Here is a 12,132-nt window from a genome sequence, read left to right on the forward strand (position 1 = left end):
TCTACGGATGGTGTGCACATGTGGGTGGGAGTGTGGGAGAGAGGGTGCTGGGCGAGTGTGTGTGTGTCACTCTCGATGGGTCTTTGCCTTTTTATGATTTTACTGTCACAGAATTTAAGGGTCGGGCTGTCCTGTAGGGCAATCAAGCAGTGTCTGTTGGGCTGGTATGACCGATCAGTGTGTGTGCCGGTTTTTTAGCAGAGCTGTTCTTTGGCTCGGTGGGCAGGTTTTTGCTGTCGAATTCCCTGTCCCCACAAACATTGCCAGCAGCATGAACAAATGCATGCAGCCAGTCTCCTATACCTTGCCAAATAGCGTGTCTTTATATGTTCAAAACTAGCCTGATGTACAAATGTGGGACCCTTTTTTTTAATTTAGCTATCTGGGAGCCTCTTTTATTTGGGTGCTCAGCTTGCGCCTATTTTATGCCCTAGTTGTGTCCTAGTCCAACCCTGCCACAGATGTTAAGCCAGATGTGTATCATCAACGGCTGCCCCCAAATCATTCATTCGGTGACCTCTCCCTTGGTCAGATGAAGAACAGCTTCCAAGATCAACGCGTTAAAATTAATCCGCCTGCCTTGATCATAAACCTATGTCTCGCTCTCGTATCTTTTGCTGTTATTCATTCCAAGTGGCCGAATTCCAGGCCCGTAAATCCCTCTCACCCCCACCCTGACCTAAACACTAAATCCTGCAAGGCGATTCATCGCCCTCAGTGCCCGGGGGAGGATGGCATGAGAGGCGGCGGCTGAGCGCCCGGGAGAAGAGGGCTGCGGGCAAGGGACCGATGGGAAACCTGGGCACGGCTGGACACCCTCACAGCAACCCCGAGTGCCGCCCCCAGGTCAGTCTACTTTCCGTTTCGTTTCTGCGGCGCTGCAGCGTGCAACTAAGAGCTGCACCCACCTGTTTATTCATGCCTCTGGTTCTTTGTTTGTTGTTCCGTAGACGCCACGTGCCACGCCCAGGAGTTTCAGGGCCCTTCTGGAGGTAACTGTGCCAAGAATACCCGGTCTATGCGCAACACCTGCTACAGGCTCAGATAGCATCCCTGCGTCGCCTGCTGTGGTTGGGGTTAAGCTGGGAAGGTACCATATCTGTCCCCTTTCGTATCCATGTAGCCACGCGCCACGTCCCATAAAGTTCAGAGAACTACACACTCTAGAACAGGCACCTTCACCTGGTCATGAAATCAGTTCGTTTTTTTCTCCCTCCTTTGTTCTCGGCCTAGCCACGCTCATATGCAGGGGTGTAGTTCATTCAGTGCGATGTGGGGGGTGTTAATCTCACATTTTGTAAATGTGTAAATGTACCAAAAACTACCAAAGTGGTAGGCCGAAGGGCGAAGGGGTGAAATGGCCAGAGTTTGGGATGGACTGTTCCCATGAGTAGCAGCGTCAGTAAGGATTTGCATTAGGTGGGCCTCTGTCTATGGTTGCGCAATGGGAGAAAAACGATGGGTTGAAATGCCACCCAGAGCGATTGCCGCTGGTTCGACTATTTACAAGCATTCATCCCATCAACTTTTGGGTGTGTGTGTGTTGCCAGTAATATGGCTGGAAACCTGGGACTGGCACAGCTTTCCAAGCCATCGTCTTCAACGGTTGTGGATTCCAAAATGTAGTCCATTTGCACTGATACAAGGTATACTACTATTGAGGCAGGTTTACAACTTTTTTTTAGGAAACCAGTCGCTATATATATTTGTAATTTCCACTCCAAAAGATTAACAAGCTAAAAGCTCTTACTGAAATGAGAATGAGAAAAACTGACACCTCCTTGCAGACCCGACTCAGTGGCCCAGACCCAACTACCAAGCCAAGAATGCATTTGAGGTGTGTCACACCCCAAACACTCCCCATGAAGCCACGCTCCTGCCTGTCCTATCTGGGCATGGTGTTTCCTCCTGGGAAATCATGACTACGGCCACATACAACACAACAGCCTAGAGATCTTGCTCTAGAATCACCTATTTTAAATGTTTTTTCACTACGCGCTCTCTTCCTCGTCTCTGCTATAGGAAGCCCTGATGATAGAGTTGTCAAATCATTGTATGCAGGCAGGGCTTCATGTTTACAGTCCTCGCATTTTACAAATCATAATTTATCAAGTGACTGACATCCCTATATACTATGCTGGAGTCTCAAAGAGAGGTGGCAATTGCAAAAAACACAGTTGATGGACAGAATGCAGAGTTCAAGTTCAGAAATTTATATAGCGCACTACTCACCCAGAGGGTCTCAATGCGCTTGGGGAGGGGGTTCATTATTTATCGAAAAGCCATGTTTTAAGTTCTTTTCTGAAGGAGATGTGGTTCTGTGTGAGGCGGAGGTGGGTGGGGAGTGAGTTCCAAGTCTTGGCCGCCAAGTAGGAGAATGATCTACCTCCCATGGTGGATCTTTGGATACGTGGGACTGCGGCGAGGCCTTGATGGGATGATCTTAGTTGGCGGGTGGGTGTGTAGAAGGATAGTCGAGTGTTGAGGCATTCGGGCCCTAGTTTGTAGAGGGCCTTGTGTGCGTGGGTGAGGAGACGGAATGTTATTCTCTTGTTGACGGGATGCCAGTGGAGGTTTTTCAGGTGGCCGGTGATATGATCTCGTCGAGGGATGTCCAAAATGAGTCTCGCTGATGCGTTTTGGATGTGTTGGAGTTTTTTCAGTAATTTGGCTGTGATTCCGGCGTAGAGGGTGTTTCCGTAGTCTGGTCGACTCGTAACCAGTGCGTGGGTTACGGTCTTTCTTGTCTCTGCGGGGATCCAATGGAAGATTTTTTTGAGCATACGAAGTACGTTGAAGCAGGAGGATGAGACTGCGTTGACTTGATTGGTCATCGAGAGTGAGGAGTCTAGGATAAATCCAAGGTTACGTGCGTGGTCCGTGGGTGTGGGTGCTGACCCTAGATCCGAGGGCCACCATGAGTCGTCCCAGGCAGAGGGGGATGATCCTAGGATGAGGACTTCTGTTTTGTCAGAGTTGAGTTTAAGGCGGCTGTCTTTCATCCATACGGCTACTTCTTTCATGCCTTCGTGAAGATTGGTTTTGGCGGTGTTGGGGTCTTTGGTGAGGGAAAGAATTAGTTGGGTGTCGTCAGCGTAGGAGATGATGTTAAGGTTGTGTTGACGCGCGATGGAAGCGAGTGGACTCATGTAAACGTTGAAGAGGGTGGGACTGAGTGATGATCCTTGTGGTACACCGCAGATAACTTCGGTGGCCTCTGATTTGAATGGGGGAAGTCGGACTCTCTGAGTTCTCCCAGCTAGGAACGAGGTGATCCATACTAAGGCTTTTCCTTTTATGCCGATGTTGCTGAGGCGTTGTATGAGTGTGCTGTGACAAACAGTGTCGAAGGCGGCGGAGAGGTCGAGTAGAATGAGGGCTACTGTTTCTCCATTGTCCAGTAGTGTTCGGATGTCGTCTGTTGCTGCGATGAGGGCGGTTTCGGTGCTGTGTTTTGCTCGAAAGCCGGACTGTGAGGTGTCGAGGGAGTTGTTGGATTCGAGGAATGAGGCGAGTTGGCTATTGACGGCTTTCTCAATGACTTTGGCCGGGAATGGGAGGAGGGATATGGGGCGGTAGTTTTTAAGTTCAGAGGGGTCTGCAGTGGGTTTCTTCAGGAGGGCGCTGACTTCGGCGTGTTTCCAGCTTTCTGGGAATGTGGCAGAGAAGAAGGAGCAGTTGATGACATCACGGAGATGGGGTGCGATGATGGAGTCAGCTTTGTTGAAGATGTGGTGGGGACATGGGTCGGTTGGCGAGCCAGAGTGGATGGAATTCATGAGGCGGATGGTGTCTTCAGTGGTGATTGGGTTCCAGGTGCTGAGGTTGTTGGAGGGCGGTTTAGGTTCTGAGGGGGGAGGAGAGGATTGTTTGTTGGAACTGTTTTCGAAGCTGTTATGTATGTCGGCGATTTTGTTGTAGAAGAAGGAGGATAACGAGTCGCAGAGGTCTTGGGAGGGAGTGATGTCGTTTGAGACTGTGGAGGGGTTGGTGAATTCTTTGACGATGTTGAATAGTTCCTTGCTGTTATGGGTGTTGTTGTCGAGTCGATTCTTGAATGCTGATTTCTTGGTGGATCGGATCAGCTGGTGGTGTTTGCGGGTTGCTGCCTTGAAGGTGGTCATGTTGTCGGTGGTTGGGTTTTTTCTCCATGTTTTCTCGAGAGAGCGGCATAGCTTTTTGGATTTCTTAAGGTCGTCGTTGAACCAGGGGGCCTTTTTGCTGTTTTGTTTGGTGGAATGGTTTTTCAAGGGTGCTAATTCTTCAGCGCTGTGAGTGATCCATTGTTTGAATTTGATGGCAGCTTGGTTTGGGTCCGATGAGAGGGCGGGTGGGTTTTTGTTGAGCGATGTGAGGAGTTGCTCGGTGGTGATTTTGTTCCATTTTCTTCGGGGGATAGGTTGTGGGGGGTTGTGGTTCGAGGTGGTTTTGTAACTGAAGTGAACACAACTGTGGTCCGTCCAGTGGAGAGCTGTGGTGCGTTCGAAGGAGATGTGTTTGCTGGAGGTGAATATTGGGTCGAGCGTATGTCCAGATACATGGGTGGGGGTGTCAACAAGTTGTTTGAGGCCGAGATTGGCCAGGTTGTCAAGAAGGGAGGTGGTGTTGTTGTCGTGTTTCTTGTCCAGGTGGAAGTTGAGGTCTCCTAATAGAATGTAGTTCTCGGAGGCGAGGGCATGTGGGCTGATGAAGTCAGTGATGTCTTCGCTGAATTGTTTACGGGTTCCTGGAGGTCTGTAGATGAGGGTACCTCTGAGTGTGGTTCTAGGGTCGGTGTGGATCTGGAAGTGGAGGTGTTCGGCGATAGTAAGGTTATCGTCGGAGCTGGTCGTGATTTTGATGGTGTTCTTATGGATGATGGCGATGCCTCCTCCTGTTTGGACGGTGCGGTCTTTTTGGATAATCTTGTAATTGTCCGGGATGGCAATGGCGAGGTCGGGTGTTGATGATGCGTTCATCCATGTTTCAGTGAGGAAGGCGACGTCCGGTGATGTAGTGTTGAGTAGATCCCAGAGTTCAGTGGCGTGTCTGTGGACCGAGCGGGTGTTCAGCAGGATGCACTTCAGGTGGTTAGAGTCGTAGCTGTGTTTGGGGTTAGTGGATGTGGTATGGGTTTTGGTGCTGGTAAATTTGCAGGAGTGGCAGGCGAAAGGACCATGGGTGTGTCCAGGGGCGACTACGCAGCATAGAGGTGTGCGTCCGGGGTTAAGGGCTAGGAGGGTGTCGGCGTCATACGTTATGCTGGAGGAGTGCACTTTGCGGGGGCCAGGGGGCCTGGCGCTGGGCGCGGTCCAGGCACGGACGGGCGTAGACGGGCTTACCTTTGGCGCACCTTCGGCGCGCATGGGGCACGACCGCTGCGCGTGAACGCTGCGCGCAAAAACATCTGTCATAAATGGGTAGTGGGGGGGAGGGGAGAGGGAGGCTCAGCTGGGAGGCGGGGCCGGCTCTAGAGGACGGGCTTGCAGGCACAACAACAACAAAATGGCAGCGGATAGGAAAGTAAACACAGCCACAAAGATCAATGCAATAATGAGACAATGTATGCAAAAGCGCTACTATGAACTATTTCCTGATCAAGTGAAGCAAAATCATATAATTAGCGTTACAGCAGCATCAAAATAAATTATCGTGCTAAAGTTGGCAAAACGCCCTGAGATTCCGTTTTAATGTAGGCAAAGCTAATCGCGTTACAGCAGATTTAAGCGACAGCAGGTCTGGTTAAGGAGCGCAGCACAACGATACCAGACCGAGCAGGGAGCTTGGGGAGCGACCGCTATCAACAGCGTCGAGACGGTCACAGCGCTTCCGAGTACGGGAGCGGCCTATGCAGTCAGTGGGAGGGAGGCTCAGCTGGGAGGCGGGGCGGGCTCTAGAGGATGGGCTTGCAGGCACAACAACAACAAAATGGCAGCGGATAGGAAAGTAAACACAGCCACAAAGATCAATGCAATAATGAGACAATGTATGCAAAAGCGCTACTATGAACTATTTCCTGATCAAGTGAAGCAAAATCATATAATTAGCGTTACAGCAGCGTCAAAATAAATTATCGTGCTAAAGTTGGCAAAACGCCCTGAGATTCCGTTTTAATGTAGGCAAAGCTAATCGCGTTACAGCAGATTTAAGAGACAGCAGGTCTGGGTAAGGAGCGCAGCACAACAATACCAGACCGAGCAGGGAGCTTGGGGAGCGACCGCTATCAACAGCGTCGAGACGGTCACAGCGCTTCCGAGTACGGGAGCGGCCTATGCAGTCAGTGGGAGGTAGGCTCAGCTGGGAGGCGGGGCGGGCTCTAGAGGACGGGCTTGCAGGCACAACAACAACAAAATGGCAGCGGATAGGAAAGTAAACACAGCCACAAAGATCAATGCAATAATAAGACAATGTATGCAAAAGCGCTACTATGAACTATTTCCTGATCAAGTGAAGCAAAATCATATCATTAGCGTTACAGCAGAGTCAAAATAAATTATCGTGCTAAAGTTGGCAAAACGCCCTGAGATTCCGTTTTAATGTAGGCAAAGCTAATCGCGTTACAGCAGATTTAAGAGACAGCAGGTCTGGTTAAGGAGCGCAGCACAACGATACCAGACCGAGCAGGGAGCTTGGGGAGCGATTCACCCCAGTACAAAGATCTGGGCCTAAATCCATCGTTTTTTTGTACTCCACACTACCCTAGGTCAGACAATGGCTATATAAAGAGAGGTGGGCCTGCAAACAAATTAATAGGACAAGCTGAGCTAGAGCCTAGCCAAGGGTCTGGCTTTAGCTGTAGAAGCCAAGGCACAAGCCATGAATACGTTTGGTATGTTTATTGTGCAACACACATAATGTAAAATTATGATACAGGCTCTTAAAAATTCGAAAAAGTGTATCTCTTCAGCATGCAGAAGCGTTAAATCTTAGTACATCTGATTATACCACTGCATAGACAGATATTTATCAAAAACATCATTAGCTCGCTCCTCCCAAACAACAATGACTTTAGTGAACTAAGAGATAAGTCAGTAGTCTTGTAAACCCTAAATGTGGCCTATATCCTTATTATAGATTGAGCAACACTATAGATTATTAAATCAAACTTGTACAGTGTACACCCTGAACTAAAGTATTTAAAAGTGCTCTTGTGCGATAAAAAAATAAAAAGAGTCTCTGTGAAATTAAAGTTTGCCTAGGATTGCACGGTTTGGACAGGTAGGGAAGCCAGTATTGATTCCAGGTTATTTGGTTTCACATCAGCCACCAGGTGTATATCTGTCACACTCTCTCTCTCCTGTTTTACTTCAAAGGCCACTGATTTTGACTTTATTCCTGAACCAGACAAGAAAAACTGACACAGACATAGTAGACCTGACCCAGGTCTTGCAGACCCAACTACCAAGCCAAAAATGCATTTATTTGGGGGTTTCACACCCCAAACACACCTCCTGAAGCTAAGACCCCTGGTTATATGTAATACAATGGTTCTTCTCTCACTAGGCCTGAACAACAACACTTACCACCACTGTAAACCCCGTCACTTAGAGGCTTCAAGACAGCCTCAGATTGGCGTGAGCACTGTACATGTAACCAAGATCACAGCATTAACCAACAGATAGTGTAAAAGTCATGGAATACGTCATGATGAACTGTTTAATGTACACTGTGACATAAATGGATTTGGGAAAGAGGTCAAACATTCTGGAAGGCTTTACAATACAAGGAAAGAAATAGTCGTAGGAAACAGGGCGCACACGCTTGGCTCTTTGCGGACAGGAATTGGTGCAGGATATGTGGGACAGATGCTAGGTTTTTTCCAAAAGATTGTGACAGAAATGGGCTAGGACACCGGGAGGGCATACATGCTAGGCTCTTTACTTTGTACATTGGCAGAAATGGGTGTTAGGTCATGAGCCAGGACTCCAGATTTAGGCCATTGGTACCACTCAGGGTGGGGTGGGTTCTAACATGATTTTTTTGCAAGGTATGGATGCCTAGGGATGGAAAATATGAGATAGCAAGTCATCACTCTGTGCCTTTTGTGCGATATTATAGGATTAGCAACCATAGCCCAAGAAAAATAATGGTGGTCATGTTTTTGATAAATAACTGCAAATTCATCAAAATATGTGGCAAATTAAATCTTATTCCACCGGATTGGTTAAATTCAATATTATTTAAAAATAATTATGATTCTTAATTGTAATAATAGCAATATAGTCCTTAAAATAATAAAAATACTACTTCATTGTATTCCTCATAAATTAAAATAGATTATATGCATGATTTTCACTTACAATTTCAAATAATAATTGTTGTTACATCTTACATAGGCAATGTATGCAATGAGTGAACATAAGCACAATTTTATCCTTCACATTCGTTGTCATCATCTTCTTCTGAACAGGTGTCATCATTCACTGCGTCTGTTTGATTTTCACAGGCGGCAAGTCTACACATGTCCGTGCACTTGAGGTCATTTAGACAATAGACACATGTTGGCAGTTTGCAGTTTCTAATGCAGTTGCAAGCTAGTAGATCTAACACAGCCCGAGGTGCTTGGTGCCCCTCCATCCAGTCCACTACCAGTTGCTTTGCTCCCTCGTGTTTTACCAATTTCCTCCTTCTCCCACTTGGACTAGGTGTCTGTGGCTCATTCAAAAGACATCTCTTGCGTATAGCTGTTTGATAATTTGCAGGTTTGGCACGTTTCTTCAGACAGTCCCTGCAAGGTGAAGGTCGAAGTTAATGACTGTATATCTCACCATTCTTTGTGCTGAACAGTTGCTATCTCAAGTCATTCACGTGATGAACTGAAGATTTTGGTGCATACAGCAAGCACAAGAATTGCTACAATTTGTCCATTAGTTCTTCAGAGAGAGAGCCCATTCATCTCCATGCTGCAAACATTTTCCCAGTGTAAATCTGTTGGCAGACAGGATTTTGAATGCACTTACTTTTCCTTTTCCCGCAAATACACTTAATATCATAGCTATCATAGCTCGACAAACATTTTCAGTAAGAGTTGAAGCTATGTTCCCAATGTCAAGGGCTTGCATGTGTGTTTTAGTACCACATTTTAGAAACAATTAAACCATGATTCTGTCATGGAATCCCAAATACATAATGAACACATTGGTGTTGGCTGAGCTTCTCATTACTGCCTCATAACCCTCATTAGCAGCATGTGCTGCATACAGTAACCAACAACCATCTGCTTCTTCGTGTGTACTGTTGAGATCGAACAATTTGTGGCTCCCTTCAGATGTGATTTTGTAGCATGTATCATCACAGTTTGTGAACAGTATTTTATTCTCAAGTTTTACAAAACACCCTAGTTTCCTCCATTGGTTAACAAGAAGTGTGATGAGAGTTGGTTTATTAGGTCTCGTGACCTACAATGCGCGCAAGCGCATTGAGGGAGCGAGAATTCAAGTAGCCAAAATCCTCGTCAAACCAAGGGCTTTCAGCCGCAGTTTTCTTGAAGTTCACGTGAATCACGTGAGCAAACAAGCACGCGCATTCCCTCCCCTAATTATTCATGGCCGGCCGCAGGCCGGCCGTACTTTCAGTTTCACGGCCGCTCACAGCACATCAAAGGGCTTCGCCCAGCGTGTGCTCTGCGGCTTCTTCTCCCCTATGCCTGTTTATCGGCACTTCTCCTCCCTCTCCCCGCACACAGCCTCCCTTGGATTTCTCCTCCCCCTCCCCAGCCAGCCAGCTGCTGCTCTCGTGTGACACTTCTCACCGTCGAAGATTTTTCCCACTCGATTTGGCACCATGCACCTCACTTTGTGACAGAAAGTCTGTCATGCTTCCAAGTGACACGTGCAAACAAGGACACAGGACTGTGATAAACTTCAGATACTAAAGGCTTCTTATTCCTGGCAATATGAGCCGCTTCTCTTATCTTTTGACGGAGTGCCCGTACGCCTCGTCAAGGCAAAACCAAATCTATTTGGCGCCAATCGCCGTGAACAGACAACTCTGGTGAGTACGTCCTGTCTAGCTCTCTGTGAAATCGGGACCGCGATGCACTGGAAACAAAGCACCGCATTCGTAATTTACATGCATGCTAATTTCACGTTATTTGACAAGCGCCACTCCATGTGAAAAATAACACCCCCTCTTCGTTGTCTCCTATACTTTTATAGTACTAAAGATCTTCTCTCTGAAGTTCCTCTGCTGGCAGTTCTGTGTCCCACCCAGTAAACCCCCACCCTCAAATCTCGATTTCTATATTCCACTGCACCTGCAGCATCTGGGGATATGTGTTCTACTCATCTCCCCGTTTTATTTATCCAAGTGCACCTTCAAGTATTTAATCTCCTTGTTTCTATTTCTGTGCTCAGGACAGGTTGATAGTTATCACTTACACCTTAGCAGGGCATAGCTACCAGTGGTGCAGCCGGTACAATGCACCAGGGCCCAGAGGTGTGAGTGGCCCCAACTACAGCAGCCTTGAGAGGGCACCTAATTATTCATGCTGTTGTTCAAAGATTAAACAAGACATTTTCCTGTCATATTTGTTGTGCGTTCAAACCTAGAGGTCAAATCTTATTTTTTAACATGAAGGCTGGTGTTTACTTTTCTGTTGCTTGCGGCAAAGGATGAGGATTTTTAAACATGCATTATGTGATAATCTTGCTGGTATAAAGCAAAAGGCTGTATGATGTTTTCTTTTAACAGCAGCCATCCGGTCGCAGGAGCTGCAGCTAATGCCCGCACCTCTGTGCCTGCCGTAATAGGAGCACGTGCATCCACTGTGTAGACAGACAGACAGACATACACAGACGATGGTCACAGCATCTGTCCCACATTATATTCACAGACGGCCGGATGGCCAGGCCACACTCGCACAGCTACAGTGGAATTTTCAGGCCACCTTCACCAGCTCTCACGCAGGTGTACATGAACTTTCAGGGCACTTAATCCCGGGGACATGCAGCGAGATGTTCTGACCTCCTAATTTTCCGCATAGCTGGATGCTCACACCACCTCTTCTGACACACAGCTGGATGTCCAGCCTTCCCCATCCCACTCACAAAGCTACATCTGGATGCTCCTGCCACCACATCCTACGCACATACAGCTGGGTTTTCAGGCTACTGCATTCCACTCACACAGCTGGATGGCCAGAACATACCTTGTTTGACACACATAGTTGGATGGTGAGAGCACCTCATTTCTCACACAAAAACACAGGCGTGAACGCACACACAGCACTATCAAAGACACACATTTGGTTAGTCAGCTTACCTCATTTCAATCAAAGCTAGCTGTTCAGGCCACATGGTTGCACTCTCACTTACAGCTGATGCACAGGCCACCTCATTCTCCTGACACACAAATGAATGATGTTTCAACTCCATTACACACACACCTGCATGCAAAGTCCTGTTCCACTAACACACAGTTGAATACTCAGGCCACAGCTCATTCTATACACACACAAGGATGTTCAGACCATCTAGTTTCATACAAACACAGCTGGATGTTCAGGCCTCGCTCCACTCAGACAAAGCTGGATGTTCAGACCTCCTCATTCCTCTCACAAACAGCTGAATGTTCAGGCCTCTTTGTTCCACCTAAGACAAAGATGATGCCAATACGACTCATTTTCCCACACAGCTTGAAGTTCAGAGGACCTACAGGTGCCCACATGCAACTGGATTTTAAGACTACCTCGTTCTATTCACATGCAGCAAGATTTTCAGACCACTTCATATATCACACAGAAAAATGCTGCGTGGCTCAAAGCGAAGCGCACAGCACCATCTTCACACAGCACAGTACCAGAAAATATACACATGCATGGGGGATTCTCATGACACCTTTACTCACACATAGAAGGATCCCAAAGTACCCAAGTAGTGCATTTCTAATCGGTCACCTGCAAAATTCACCCACATAGGTGCATCCCTGATCTCACAAAGAGAGGGTTCACATCACCCCCACTCCCACAAAAGGAGTTGAGAATTCCCATAGAGGGCCTGCTCCCAAAACATCCACTTACACACCAAGGATCTCAACTCACCGTCATTCTTTGCACAATGATGGAGGAGCCTAGCTCCTGAACTCATACATGGGGATACAAACCACCTTCAACCACATACAGTCAGGCCTCCAATCAACATGAGGAATCTCTAG

The 12,132-nt window shown here is 47.4% G+C and overlaps 1 protein-coding gene across 1 annotated transcript in view; it reads left to right on the top strand.

Annotated features, from left to right (window-relative positions):
• Positions 1-732: 732 nt before the first annotated feature.
• The window catches only part of LOC147705910 (calcium-binding protein 5-like), a 137,887-nt gene continuing 126,487 nt past the window's right edge, over positions 733-12,132 (top strand). The window contains exons 1-2 of the mRNA XM_086928994.1: positions 733-846; positions 951-992. Coding sequence (XP_086785120.1) covers positions 790-846; positions 951-992 — 99 coding nt within the window. The 5' untranslated portion in view covers positions 733-789. The remainder of the gene's footprint in view (positions 847-950; positions 993-12,132) is intronic.

Source organism: Lissotriton vulgaris, chromosome 7, assembly GCF_964263255.1.
Source record: "Lissotriton vulgaris chromosome 7, aLisVul1.2, whole genome shotgun sequence".
Lineage (NCBI taxonomy): Eukaryota > Metazoa > Chordata > Amphibia > Caudata > Salamandridae > Lissotriton > Lissotriton vulgaris.